At 41.1% G+C, this 15299-nt stretch overlaps 1 protein-coding gene across 1 annotated transcript in view; it reads left to right on the top strand.

Annotated features, from left to right (window-relative positions):
- Nucleotides 1-15299, top strand: part of trpc7b (transient receptor potential cation channel, subfamily C, member 7b) — a 47750-nt gene that overhangs the window by 16316 nt on the left and 16135 nt on the right. Inside the window, exons 4-7 of the mRNA XM_069719817.1 lie at nt 1517-1681; nt 6750-6966; nt 8951-9184; nt 10984-11248. Of these exons, the coding sequence (XP_069575918.1) occupies nt 1517-1681; nt 6750-6966; nt 8951-9184; nt 10984-11248 (881 nt within the window). The remainder of the gene's footprint in view (nt 1-1516; nt 1682-6749; nt 6967-8950; nt 9185-10983; nt 11249-15299) is intronic.

Genomic DNA, 15299 nt, shown 5'->3' with positions numbered 1-15299 from the left:
TGACTATGTGTAGTGCATTTTGTTGGACACAGGCAGGTTTAAAGTCATGGGTCAGTGGCTTGATACACTGGTCACTGGACGCCAGTGGGAAGCTATGTTGTCTACAATATTGCGTGGGGTATGCACAGCTGTGTGTGTGGTTTCCTTGTTTTGGTGGAGACGATTCAATGCAGATATACACACTGTTTATGTGCGCGTTTCGATTGGTGGATGAGAGCGCAGGATGCCAATTGTCAGCTCTGATAAATGCTCCCAGAGTGTGATGAGTGAGGTTGATTGGGAAAGGAGTGGAGAGGATTGATGAGGGCAAAAACAAAGAGGTGTACCAAAAGTGAGGGAGAGTAGGTTTGACCAAAGGTAACTAAAAAACAATACACAAACACAGCCTGATTGTGACAGTACTTGACCGCTGACTGAGCATTGATTGCTCTATTGGCCACATCCTTCCTCCTTCTGGAAGAAAAACATCCATCCTCTCCTTCAGCATCAGACCTTTGGTTTATCACTTCCTTTCTTGGAATAAAGTCAGTAACTCATGGGAACACTCAGTGCTTCTTATTTACTGACTGCTTTATTGTGCACATTGTATATTACGTTTATTTTTCAACCTGCTTGTTGGCATTTTTTTTCTAAATGAAGCCAAGTGGCAGCAATAAATACAAATGTGTTGTGAATAATATGTTTAGGTTTTAATGAATACACAATACATGTGCTGTAAATAAAAATGCAGTGTGCACACCCAGTATGGCAGCAGTAAAAGCCCCTTTCATTTCATCATCTTTCATTTTCACAGAGTGGTACAACATTTGTGCAGTCTCAAATATTCTGCTTTCCCAATGTGTCGTACACCAGTTTCATTGATGTGGTGCTTTCCTTTATTCCATTAACCATTAACAAGGATCAATATCGGCTCTTTGGGGCTTAATATGCAGCCTGACGTGCGTGCCTTTAACCAAATCTAAAGCAGATTAAGAGCCAGCCCTAGGCCTCTCCCTTTCTGCTATTTGGGATGGCAATCTCAAGACGGTGTTCCTGTCTTCTATGTGTGCTCATCACTCATTGGTTTAATTTGAAAATGTCTTCAAAACCCACACTTAACTTCATAGAATATAAAATACATCCTTAAATGCACCCAGACACTTTATCAATGATGTTTCCTTGAATGTTTTCAGGTCTTTGAGCTTTATTTGGAGTTTCTGCTGTGGAGGCACATTTTAATGCAACTAAATGTAAAGCTCTGGCTTGTAGCTTGAGAAAAACTTTTGAGGTTTGTTCCTGTCTTAAGATAAACACAACCTGCCATTGTGTTAACATTGTTAGGTCATTGAGCTCCGCCTCTCGGTTCGAAATCAATCAAACAACTTTTGAAATGTACCTATAAAACTTAAAATGAAACAAAATGTACGTAAGTATGAAAAATAAACGTATTGTGTGCAATGCCCTGTGCTGCTGTTCCTTTATTCTCAATCATGTTTTAAATATATGGAGAATAATTGAGTCTGTTGTCTCTTTTCAGTTCGTTGCCCATCCCAACTGCCAGCAGCAGCTGCTGACTATCTGGTATGAGAACCTGCCCGGCCTGAGGCAGCAGTCCATTGGTGTGAAGTGCTGGACAGTGCTGGGAGTAGCCGTCGGTCTGCCCTTCCTGGCTATCGCCTACTGGATAATGCCATGTAGCAAGGTGTGAACACACAACAAGCGTGACTCGAACCCAAGTTAAACTCACACACATACCAACACACAATTTAGGGAACTTGTTACTGTTGTTTCCATATGTACTATAACCACTGAGAGAAATGCTCTCCTTTTTTCTCTTGAATGTTGTTGCACCCATTGTTAACACAAATAATATTTGGCTGTTGCTCCTGTACTCAAAGCCTTATAGCCTATTACCAGCAGTATTGCAGCCCATAGACACATTACACACAAGAAAACACAATTGTGAGATGAAAGAAAAATTATCTCAATTATTAATAATTCCATAACACAATTTGGGGGGGGGGAATTGAAATTTTCCCTGTCACATAAGGAGAAGCCATGTTATTAACTAGATCAGGATTTATCCCCCTATCAGGGCCATTTTTACTGCATGTCAGCTTGTCAGGCTGAGCTCTACCTTTAGGTTTAACGTCCATAATTTTATGCTAAGTATTTCATCATCATTATCTTTGTCATCATCGACTTAGACTGAACTGTGCTTTGAGCTTGAATGCTGACATGTCCCTTTACAGTCCTGTTACAGCCCTATCAATGTACTAACATGACAACAACTGCATGCTGTAGTGAATTCCCATCCAAAATGTACTGTATCTATGGGTTAAAGAATGTAGATGTGAAAAATGGTCTGTAGTTTGTAGCCTGGAGCTCAAGTCAGCTTGTTTTATGGTGAAATAATATCAAAACTCCAACCACTGTTGCTGCACACTGTAATGCTCTTCTTCACTGTGAATGTGGGTTTATATTTGCCGCACAAAAAGTGTACCTGTACATAACACAAACCTTTCAAGCAAGTTAGAGTAATTACGATTAATTCTCAAGAGACCATGAGGCAGAAACCTAATGGCAATCGCTTCTCTACTTAAATATTTAACTCTGCACCAAAAAAATGCTGGTGGCTAAAAAAACAAACAAACAAAAACCTAAAAATATAACAGATTTTCTATTTAAAGAGCACAGTATAATCACCATTTGAGTACAGTGCCTGAGGCACTTTATCACATTTTCTTAATACTCCCATCAAGCAAATTATCATTTGTAAAGTAACACAATATGAGAGAGACCACACTGGAGCTGAGTGGGGATGCAAATCTGCTCATCAACCTGCATAATCCTGCACATCATCATCAAGGTCTGTGTGTGCGCTCTAAGATTCACTGATTCAGAAAACAGTGTTGAGGACGCTTCAATGGTTCATGTTAGGTGTGACTGATGAATCAGTCATTTTGTAGACTAAGAGTGAGAGCAGCTGATGTCAAGTGTGGATAAGAGGATGGAGAGCAGTAACGCTGGGAGAGCATCTCCACCAGGGCGTCCTAGATTTACTCATAAGGCACAGGCTGCGTCTGATCTCACTGTGTCACGAAAACGCCTGTGCATGTTGATGTGTGTGTGTGTGTGTGTGTGTGTGTGTGTGTGTGTGTGTGTGTGTGTGTGTGTGTGTGTGTGTGTGTGTGTGTGTGTGTGTGTGTGTGTGTGTGTGTGTGTGTGTGTGTGTGTTTGCACGCACATGCGCGTACGATGGCATTGGATTATGAAACAACGAACCGATGAGCCTGCATGTGACAGTCAGCAATTTTTTGATGCCGCTGAAGGAGAGTGTCAGCGTGGAGAGATAACAAATTAATATAGGATGCGGAGCTTTTGGTTGTGGATTGTTATTGTTGTTGATTTTGTTGTGTACATTTTTTTTTTTTTTTTTCCACATTTGAAATGTGTACCAGACAGAATTACCAAAGGTGGGATAATAAAAGTGGTTTAATCAAACAAATAACAAAATAAAGATTTTCTATACGCTTAAAAAAAAAAAAAGTGATATAGCCCACCAGAGGCCAAAAAAGTACATTAATGGATTTGATAATGAAATTGATAGTAACAGAGCAAATCAGAAAAATACATCAAGACAGACAGAGACAAGGGTTCCAGGGAGAAAACTCTGATGTGTTTTGGTTGATTGCGTGTAGTGCTGTGCTGCACCTGGAGCTAATCATGCAATTAACTTCTGTTCATCTCATCAATTGCTCATCTCTTACTGCTCATAATCTCTCCTATTTTTTTTATTTTTTTTTATAACACCACAACACACCATTATCAAAACCCCAAACCATATTACATTTCATATCAGCCAGGAGAGATGAAGAAGATACTGATATTTCTGTTCCTCAAACGTAAGCAGTAAGTCACAGAAGGCAGACAGAGAAAAACGTGGATGTAATTGCTTTGGAGAGCTCCTTTAAGAGAAAAAGAGGAGATATGCTTTGGAAGTGATGAAAAACAGATGTCTGTTTCGATAAAGACTGCGTCTGGTTGATTGAAAAGGTAAAAAGAACAGAGCGAAAAACAACTGATTTGAAATGCATTGGTTAGTGCATATGAGAATTCCTGTTAGCCTTCTCTAAGTGACAGAAAGTAGATGAAATGTAAAAAGAGAGAAATAAGTGGTAGGAAAAATAATTACCGGGGAGACCTCCTGACACAAGCATTGGTCAAAGATTAACTAGCAGTTTATTCCTCAGCACAGATTAACCAAGACTTTGTTAATATATCTGAGGAAAGTCAACTAAATACAAATAATTGATTCTGAAAAAACAACAGTACTAGTGGCATGATGGAGCCTTTCTTTATTTGTGGTAATTAAAGCAGCTATCACAATCAATTGGCAATGATACGCTGACATCTGCAAATGTTACATTTGATGTGCATTTGCAAATGTGAATTTTTTTTTCTTTAATTACTTTTCTGCAGCCTTTCATCCATTCAATTTACTTTCTCTCTCTTCACATAAGAGTTGTGGCCCTGCTGTTTGGTGTTTTTGATGATTTTATAAATGTCTCCAGGTTTCCTGTGGATCCTCATCTCTGTCCTTTTCTTGGTCTGTTTTTGTCATTTTCCCCTCTTGTCCCTTGGGAGGTTCAATTCAAAGTGACTACAAGAAAACAAATGCCCAATCAATACACACAGCACAGGGTCACAATTTGTTTCAATTCAATTTTATTTATATAGCGCCAAATCACAACAGAGGTTATTTCATGGCACTTAACACATCAAAGTCCTTACAGCAAGACTTTCCAATATTATACAGAGAAACCCAACAATTCAACAATTCCTACTTAAGGGAGAAAAACCTCCAACAGAGGAAGGAAAAACTCCCTCTTAACAGGAAGAAACCTCCGACAGAACCAGGCTCAGGGGTGGGCGGCCATCTGCCTCGACCGGTCGGGATGAGGGGAGAGCAGAGAGAGAAAAGGACAGCATAGAGATACAAGAGAAGAACTGTTGGTGGAGATGACAATCGCACAGCAGAGACATGCAGCTCCATGGCGGGACATCTGCAAAAGAAAGAACAGAAACTACGCTAACGAGGGAACTGAATGGAGAGACAACAGACAATACATTTCTCACCAACCAAATATTAGACATAGTTCAGTTGGTTGCAATCTGCAACCTCGCTGCTAAATGCCACTAAATCCTACACAATACTACTTCAAATAAGACACGCTTACTGATAATGTCATCATGGTTTGTGCTTCAGGTCCTGTTATTTTGTGGTTCCAATGGACACCAACATTTTGGGTTCTGAACCTCATTTTTCTGTGAAAACATCTGGAACAGTTCAAAAAGACTCACAAACCAGAACAGACTCGTTTCTGCATGGGTGTAATTATCCCTTGAACGTGAGTGACAGAGAGAGATGTGGAGAGAAGGAGTGAGAACTAAGAATAATGTACACATTTGTGGAAGACTCCTATTGCCATTAAAATATATACAATATTCTGCAGTGGACGGTAAGATGTTTGCTCACACCTAGATAATAAGTTATTCATAGTGGAGGCTAGTCTGCATGCTGTTTACATCAGGGTTGATTCTCCCAGGTGAATGGATGTTAGGGAATAAGAGGACAAAGCCATTCGATTCTGGCCTTGTGAGATTTCCATTTCACACCAGACTTCTTTCATTTAATCTGCATGTACCTGCTGCCAGCAGCCACCATTTTGTTGGAGGAGAGGAGATCAGTTCTTGTATCCATCACACTGATAAAAAAAAAAAAAAAAAAAAAACATGGGGTCTGCAGTCATCACATAGCTGAGGGCCTGATCTAGGATGGCCATCTCATCTAAGATGAGGGGTGAAATGGATCAGCCTTATCAGCGCAGCAGCTGGGAGAAATGAAGGAGTCAGGAGGAGATTTAGAGGAGGTTTTGCAGGGTTAAGAATTACCAGACAACCTCTTCCCACATGGTTTAGTAGCGTGTGTGGTATTGGAAGAGCGACGGGATCTGATGTGTTTGTGTGCACGCAGAGGGTAGAGATATCCTGTGGGTAGTTAATATTGAACACAGCAGGTTCAGAGAGTGGCAAATGTTGGGATCGCAAATGTCTGTATGGGGTTGGAAGTGTGTGTTTGTATGTGTGCATTTTGTATGTCTTGGCACACAGTGGTACAGTTATAAAAACGCCCCTCTGTGTGGCGGCATGTTTAACGCTTTTTTTGTGCAGTACCATCTTGCACTATGTTCCTGCCATATGGTGCATTTCTACAAACTCTTGATTGTTTGGCATCCAGTTACTCTGGCTGTGAAAGTGTTCAGTGGATAATCACATCTATGAATTACAACAGCTGCTGTTTGCCTGCTAAGATGGTTGTGTAGTGATGCTTTTCAACTTTTGATCTCAGAGGACCAAAATCTCAGGAGCTATCTCAGTAAATAAAAACAGATGTTTTGTTTGGCTGCAATTTTGAGGGTTTAAAAAGTACTCAAACATGTTTCTTAATCTTCACCCTAAAACACCAAAACAGATTTTTGTTACTGTTGTATTTGCAAATTGTGGAAGTGCTGCTCTGTGTCTGCTGAATGTTCAAATAGGCAACTGTTTTACATCACTCTCATCAAATGTTTACAGCATTGTGTAAACAAGGAATCAGTAAATGCAGGTTTATTACTAATCTATGTATATATTCACTCATTAATATTTGTACACCACAGATGCATAATAGAGCGTACATCTTATTTCCTCAATCTTTTCACTTCCAGATTGGTCAGATCCTGCGAAGCCCCTTCATGAAGTTTGTGGCTCACGCTGTCTCCTTCACCATCTTCCTGGGTCTTCTGGTTGTTAATGCTTCTGACCGCTTTGAGGGCGTGAAGAATCTGCCCAATGAGACCATCACGGACCATCCGCGGCAGGTGTTCAGGGTCAAAACCACCCAGTTCTCCTGGACGGAGATGTTGATTATGAAGTGGGTGTTGGGTGAGTCAGCTTTCTCACACAAATCCTGAACACACACACACACACACACACACACTGTGCCTCTGCAGTTACAGCCAATTAAAGTGTACACTGATAGATACTCACTGGAAAGGCACACATTCCATCACGACGAGAAGTAACCTTGATGTGCCAAGCAAAGTGTTTCCAAATACATTTTCTTTTTTAAATTTTGTTTTTAAACAATGGTTGCACTTTATCAAGATGCAAGTCTGGTAAAGGGGAAAACGGAGAAAAATGGGAGATTTGGACCGACAACTCCACCTGGAGAATTGCACCCCAGGAAATACTGTTTACACAAATCTTGAATATGGTATTGGTTGGTTACTAATTCGGCACACAGGCTCGTTACTGAAAGAAGACAGAGACGTGTTTCCAAATTAATCCAAAATATGTTGTTGAAGTGACAAAATAATAAAGTGGCAGGGACAAATTCAGTTTTACTAGGCCCACCCTACTGCCAACTAAAATACTTCAGTGTTCAAACTCACCATCTCCGGTATGCGGCTGGCCAAACAGGAAAATCAAGATGGCCGAACACCATGGGGTTTCCCCCAACACCAAAGGTGAGGTCAAAACTGTCACAGATAGAGACTGGCATTTTAGACTTTGGTATTTTGGAAGAAGAGTGATTCCACTACATACCTCCCGCACCTCCCGCATGAATCACTTAGAGAAGAGTCACAAAACTTTTTTGCCCACCTTTGATATAAGGCATAATTCTAGTTTAATATGGCACCATTCCAGCCAAGTGGATGAAAGCCAAGGTTATGGCACTACAACTAATCATGTTATTTTATCTTCCTAAGATCAAAATATCCTGGTTAGAAGAAGCACAAGTCAGACTTTTTGAAGCAGCCACGCTGAGTCCTAACGATAAGCTGGACGGAAATTTGGAGGTTGACCTGAAAGGTGTTGCTGAGGACATTGTAGAGGGACAGATAGAGAGATAGAGAAATGGGGGATAAAGATGGGAGTTGCTGAGGAAGACAGATAAAAGCACATTAAGGTGTGGAAAGGACGGCATACAAGAAGACAGACACGAAGAAACAAGGGATAGACTGGGGTGACAGACAAAGACAAACTCAGTGGATGATTAGCCCATGGCAATTTCTGTCAGACCGCAGCTGCTTCCCATCTGCGGATGTTTTCCTCTCATGCACACACATATAACAATGTGATGTGTGTGTTTTGTGTAAGTTGGTGCACATATGGGTCTGTTTTGATTTCTTTACTTGTAATGACATCATTTCTTCCCCAATCTCCGGTCATTTTGGCAGCAGGTGCTTTTGTGACTGTGTGTCTTTGTGAATATGTGTGAGTGTGCAGTGAGTGGTAGCTTTGCACGGCAGGATAATTATAATTCCACTAGCACGCTTTGAAGGCCCAGTAATTGTTATAGAGATGCTACTGATCAGGACGCCTTTTCACTTCGCAATTTTCTCCTCGTTTTGGCTGCAAATAGAGAGCGATAGAGTTGTTGCGTAGGAGGAATTTGGTTTTCCATTGAGTGTGTGTGTGTGTGTGTGTGTGTGTGTGTGTGTGTGTGTGTGTGTGTGTGTGTGTGTGTGTGTGTGTGTGTGTGTGTGTGTGTGTGTGTGTGTGTGTGTGCGTGCGTGCGTGCATGCGTGCGTGCATGCGTGCGTGTGCGTGTGCGTGCATGTGCGCGTGTATGCACCTGAGATATAAGTGGCACCTTACTCGAGTTGTTCGGTGTAAATTGTAAGCTTTATTGTCAACATCTGTGCACATACAGTAATCGTGTTTATATTTGTATTAATGCCTCTGAGAACCTCACATGTTTGAGACACTGGAAGTAAGGACAGTAAAATTGAGAGAACAAAATTGTTCAGGTCCACTACAGGGTGTCCAGACACCTATGCGTAACTGTTCTTTTGTAATTCTCTTCTTTCCACAGTGTATCCTTGGCATTTTATTTGTATGTATTTTTGTCTTCCTTCTTCAGGCATGATTTGGTCAGAATGCAAGGAGATCTGGAGCGACGGGCCCAGGGAGTACATCATGCACCTTTGGAACGTTCTGGACTTCGGCATGTTGTCCATCTTTGTGGCGTCCTTCACGGCACGCTTCATGGCTTTCCTCAAGGCGTCCAAAGCCCAGCAGTATGTGGACATGCATGTGCTGGACGAAGACCTCAGCAACGCCTCGCTGCCTGACGAAGTGGCTTACTTCACCTATGGTAAGCGCTTGCTCCCAAAAATAATCAAAACTAGCAATAGTAGCTAATGCCAGTAATGTTGGCAATATTATATTTAATAAAGGGCAAGGAAGAGATCCATATCTGTTTTGCTTACCACATTTCTTGGAGACAACTTAGTCAGAGTCTGAGCTCCTGTTCGTGGTGCCTTTTTCTTTGTTTGCCAAGTCCTTGTGTTGATCGGTGTTCATGATAACTGTCCAATTCTTCTCATGTTTAATACGAAAAAGGTTTATTTCTACAGCGCTGCTTCACTTCTTATCTATCAAACTACTTTTTCCCAGAAAAAGGACACCATATGATAAAAAGCGAGGCGCTTTAATCATTGCATACATCCGATAAGGAGTAACAAATCAGATCAGTATTTGTGTTAAGATGCCATGAATAACTAAAAAGCACAGCTTCCACTGGACCTGAAAGTAGAAGATGAGAATGTATTTGTCATGTAGATATGAATGTCATCGTCGCATACTTACCCGAAGATTTGTGCACACGATCTGCTGTTTGATCATCAGTTTGTGGGCAACACACAGTGGCGATGCTTGCAATTGTCCCAAACGCACACATGCACGTTGGAGTGTTTGCACTCCGCATAGATAAACACATGGCTGAGAATAACAGATGCAGACACACGAGGACACATTAGCAAACAAAGATTGCTAAATGTGAAAATGTACAATATATTAAAGCTCCTAATAATAAGCATGTAACTAGCTAACTAACAGAACTTAAACCTCCATACCCATCAAAACCTTCTGCAGGCTACTGGACTGTACATGTCTTAGCGGCCTATAGGGAACCTACATCAGTGCTGTCATCTGGTGGTCTAACTTTGTCATGACACATGCATAAATAGATAAACGTGGACTGTGTATAACTGCAGTGTCAGGTATGAACTCTTCTACATATGTCTCCAAATAGTGAAATGGGGTCTTTACTCAACTCATCTCTTTTGTATGTTTTATTTCCATCGAGCTCAAGCATCCTTTTCTTCTATGTGTGCCTCTTTGGTTACCCCTTTTTCTCATCTCTCTCTCTGTCCTCACTTCTCCTTGAACACAACATCCCTTTATCACTTCTCTTTGCTATCCACCCAGCTCGTCCTCATTGCCCTCCCTCCTCCTGCTCCCTCTTCTCTCCAACTCTCTCTAAGTCTTGACTTTCCCTTTTCCATCTTCACTAAAGCCATCCTCTTACTGTACCATCTCCTCCATCAAAGCTCATGTTTTTTTAGATTTAGATTTTATATTTTTAGATTTATGTTCCTCATCTCTTCCAAACATTTAGATCCCACTGTAACCAGTTTGCTCTGTATATAGTGTAACCAGAAAGGATTTAAGAAGCAAGCGATGTGCCGTTGAGCTTCAAACTGAATGTGCACAGTGGAAAGTAATACTTAAATACGTAGAAACTATATATTTAACGTTTAATTAGTGGTTTATTACACACTGTTATGTATTTGTAAGCAGTGACAGGGGACTAAAGTGTTAATAAAAATACAATCGAACCAGCTTTGGACCAGTTGTTTGATATCAGAAAGATATGTTTACATCTTTAATCCATCTAAACAAGTTGTGTATGATTATGGATGTTTCTTGATCTATCACATTGTATTCAGTGTAATAATGTTAACTGGATAAAAATCTGTACAGAAGTCTCTTTCTTTTTTATTGTCTTAATTTGTTAATAAAAAAAAAAAAAACGTCCTGAACTCAAACACACAGCAATTCTTCTGCAGCTAATTCAGATAATACATGACGAACTTTCTCTCCTTCGTCCAGCCAGGAACAAGTGGCGTCCGTCTGACCCCCAGATCATCTCAGAAGGCCTGTACGCCATCGCCGTGGTTCTGAGTTTCTCACGCATCGCCTACATCCTGCCAGCCAACGAGAGCTTCGGCCCGCTGCAGATCTCGCTGGGGCGCACGGTCAAAGACATCTTCAAGTTCATGGTCATCTTCATCATGGTGTTTGTGGCCTTCATGATTGGCATGTTCAACCTGTACTCATACTACCTGGGAGCCAAATACAATCCTGCCTTCACCACGTGAGTAACGAGGGGCTGAGAGAGTGGTGTGGTGTGTACAGGGAGAATGTGTGTGACAGTGGTTTATATTCTTTTATTCTTAATCTTTCTCACTCATTTTTACGTACATACACAATCGCTTTCACGTTGGCAAAGCATCATTATATGGGAAGCACCATTATATCCTCTTCTACGCTCATCATTTTACTCTGAAATTGACTGTAGAAGAGGAAAAATAATTAATGTCAAAAGTCTTTGATTTGGAGCCCATGTTTGTATTCCTGTTAGATAAGGCCATGGAACACGGAAATCCCCAGGAACATATTACATCCTGGTTGATATTGTTTTCTGGGTTCATTAAATCCTTGGTGCTTTATCAGAGGCAGAGATCGAATTTAAATCTCTCCGCAGGCCGAATACTGTCAATTACGCTATTTGGATAAATTTGAAAAGGAGAATGGTGAATGAGACGTTTCACTCACTAAAATCTCTTACAAACTCTGGTGAATTGTGGGTTTATCGCAAAGCTCTAAAAGAATTGTGGGTTGGAAACTCTTCAGTCTGTGTTTACTGAACTGTAGAAGAGCGATCCTCTCTGATGTAAGTGCAAGTATTTTTGATCAAAATTAAAATGGCAGCGAAAGTGAGATGACGGTGAGAGATGTCAGTGGAAGATTCAGTCTGAGCTCTGCGAAATGCATCGATATGGTGTAACTTTAAGACCTATAGTGTTTGTTAAAAAAAAAAAAAACAACTTTATAACAGATGCTTAATGATTAGGCAAAACATCTCGCCCGACTGTTTTACTTTAATCCACTTAAACCAATATGGAAATTAAAGTATCAAAGCAGCAAAGGGAGCTTTGGGGATGTTTTGACACTGTTTTAAAAGTGAGTGATATCTTTCCAAACTATTTGGTGGAATTCGGTTTAGTTTAAAACCTCTGTGGCCAAAGACCTTGCTCCTCCTTTAGTAAAGTACCAGACTAGACACAGTGAGTTTACTGACCAAAAAGTCAAGTGATGTTTGTCTTCATCCAATATTCACTCACTAGTTCATCACTTTGTTTGGTTCCAGCAGTCTGAGGGACAAATCGAGTGGGACAGACTACTGTTGTATTTGATAATTGAAAATCATGCAACTGAAATTACAGAAGGAGTGCGAACAACACTCAGAATACGCTCCGAATACACTTCATCCGCTAAAGTGCTGCATTGATGTAATTATCAGGGTCATTTGTTTCACATGAAGTGCACATTTTAATTTAAAATTCTCTTTTGCACTTAAAGGCTGCAGAGCAGAAAACCAACCATTCACATAAGTTATCACTTGTTTTTTGAAATGTTAACTGCATCAGCAACAAGCGGTTCGTCCTTCCTTCAATCGACTTTGAATTACTTTGAGGTGCTTCAAAGTCTATGAATTTTACTTTGACATTCATACTGACAAGTTGTTTTGTAATACACTGTATAAATCAGCCTATTAAGCAATCAACTACTCCCAACACAATGATCCCAACCTCAGGGATTCTTTCTCCTTCCTTTATTTTAGTTTATCCATGTTTCTGCCTGTCTGTCCTTTCTTATCAGCTGCAGTCAGCGACAGTGGATGTTTCATTGTTATTGTCAGACATTTGTATTAAAGTTCTCCATCTTAGGCTGCTGACAATATCTTTCTATTTATCATCATTCATCTGAGAAAGAAAACACTCTGAGGTATCTCTCTGTCACATATCATTACTCACTTTCTCAGAGGAAGACATCTACAGATTTCAACAGATGTCATTACAATATCTCTGCTCAGTCCAATAGAGTAAAACATGCTTTACAAGTTCGTTTGTAATTACGCTGTCACGTCTGGGAAGTCTGTTATTGCAGTTTTTCTTTTGGTACGTTTAGGTTCACACTTCCTCGTTGCAAGACAGAATAGACTTTTTGCAGATGTTTTGGTAACCAGTCCAAATCCAACCTGTAGGTACATTTTGGAGCAGCATGATGTGTAATTTACCTTCCAAGTTATTTTTATGTCCATTAAAAAATACATACAGGAAAGAAAAGCTGATTTTGGTTTCCCAACCATGACAAACTGCTGCCAGATGTCCACATCTGTCTCCTCATAAACATAAACCTCATGCCGTGGGCTTGTTTGCTGTTTTGGTAGCACCAATATCTATCACCCCTCAAGTCATTGCACTTCACCAAAGTTTCATCTTCACAATACAACCAAAGCTGAAGGATCACACATGATACAGTGAATGACCTCAGAGCATTGCTATCACTTTGTTGTCTCTGGTTGTTTTTATCAGGCTTTACAGTGATTATGATTCGGTTTTACTGGTAGACTTTACAAGTCAGTCTGCTTGCCTACCTTCTAATCTGCTCATTCACCTGCCTGCACATTGATATATATGTCCACTTGACATAGGAGTCATAGTGTGGTATAGAGCACGTAAAGCTAAAAAGAAACCTTCGAAGTAAGTAGAATCAAATACCTGATGCAATGATTGCAAATGCCTGTCGTTTGCGGCCCCAGATGTCTGAATGCCGTTATTCTCACATACTCCTATCGGTTGTTACATATCTGCACCCTGGAGCTAATTTCTAAGTTTATGACCAGCTGGACATTTATGTTAGATAGAATCACTGAGGACAAAAGGTTTTGTGATCGGACTTCCAGTGGGAGGACTCTACGTTCCCATACCGACTTGTACTCTACAGCTCTGCGCTGTGCATATACAGTAGCTCCTCCGCTGAGCATCGGCACAAGTGTCTTAGAGGCTGTGAGTTCTGCTTGGCTGCCCACACGGAGACAAACATCCAGGCAATGTGACGAGCAGACAGACAGAGCCGTGAGTTAACTGACAGAAAAGCAGATCGACGGGTACAGACAGGATCTAATGGAGTTGAAATGGATTGTCAGGAAGATCATGGTCACAGCCTGACTGTCCAACACAATGAAGACTTCTCGGAAAGCCAAGAACAAGTTCAGGAAAGACCTTGGGCCCTGTAGATGGAAGGGCCTTTTCATCCCCATTACACAGTCATTTCGATCGCGAGTGTATGAGCCAGCTGTTCCCTTATCACTTCTCCTCTCTGCTTTGGGGATCACCATCAAGGCTGATTTCAAAAATCAGAAGTAACCCCTTCTGCTAATTTTAACAACCTCTGACAGCATTTCCTCTCAGCGTAGGGGGTGAAAATGTCCCTGAGTTTCTGCTGACACTTTTTCAATTGAATACACAGGCTATGGGAGCTGTAAAGAGATCTTGTTCTAACATGACAGAGACCTTAAATTCTGCTGTTGTCATTCTCACCACCAGGGGTCAGTCTGGCATTTAGTCTCAGGTCGTCTGAGAAGTGCGCATGAGAGCTAATGCCTGGACTGAACTGTGCAGAGTAACGGTAAAATAATTATTCTACTGTGCATTATTATGTAAATCTAATTAACCTTTTTACTTAATATCTAGTTTATAAATGCCTCACAGAAGTTGTAGTCTGTGCACTGTGATGCATTTTGTGTTTCTCTTTTGTGTCAGTCAACAGATGTAACTGCAATATGTTTGCTGTGACTATTAAAAACAGTCTTGGTTGTGCTGTGCACAAAAGCACAACGTCTATCGAGCTTGTCCCTTGTCACCCAGCAGAGAACATATGCCTATAATGGTATGGGTGTATGTTTTTATGCTTAGTTCTGTGTGTGTGTGTGTGTGTGTGTGTGTGTGTGTGTGTGTGTGTGTGTGTGTGTGTGTGTGTGTGTGTGTGTGTGTGTGTGTGTGTGTGTGTGTGTGTGTGTGTGTGTGTGTGTGTGTGTGTGTGTGTGTGTGTGTGTGTGTGTGTGCGGGCTGTGTGTATGTGTATCTGACAGGGCATGCTTGATGGAGGGCAGACGAGGAGGCTGGTGTGGTTGCTCTGATTCAGGAAAATGAGGAGGGAGCCAGGTGGAAGTGGTAATGATACTCCGAGAGGGAGCACTCAGGCTGGGTGACAGAGAGTGGGGTGTTAAGAAGGGCAGTGTATGACGGAGGACGGAGGCTGAGGATATCACGCACTCACACAAGCAAGAAGACTCACAC

This window comes from Brachyistius frenatus, unplaced genomic scaffold, assembly GCF_029030835.1.
Source record: "Brachyistius frenatus isolate BFR_SWC_R1_liver_20210118 unplaced genomic scaffold, ASM2903083v1 Contig_225, whole genome shotgun sequence".
Lineage (NCBI taxonomy): Eukaryota > Metazoa > Chordata > Actinopteri > Embiotocidae > Brachyistius > Brachyistius frenatus.
This window is presented reverse-complemented; position numbering and strand designations above follow the sequence as displayed.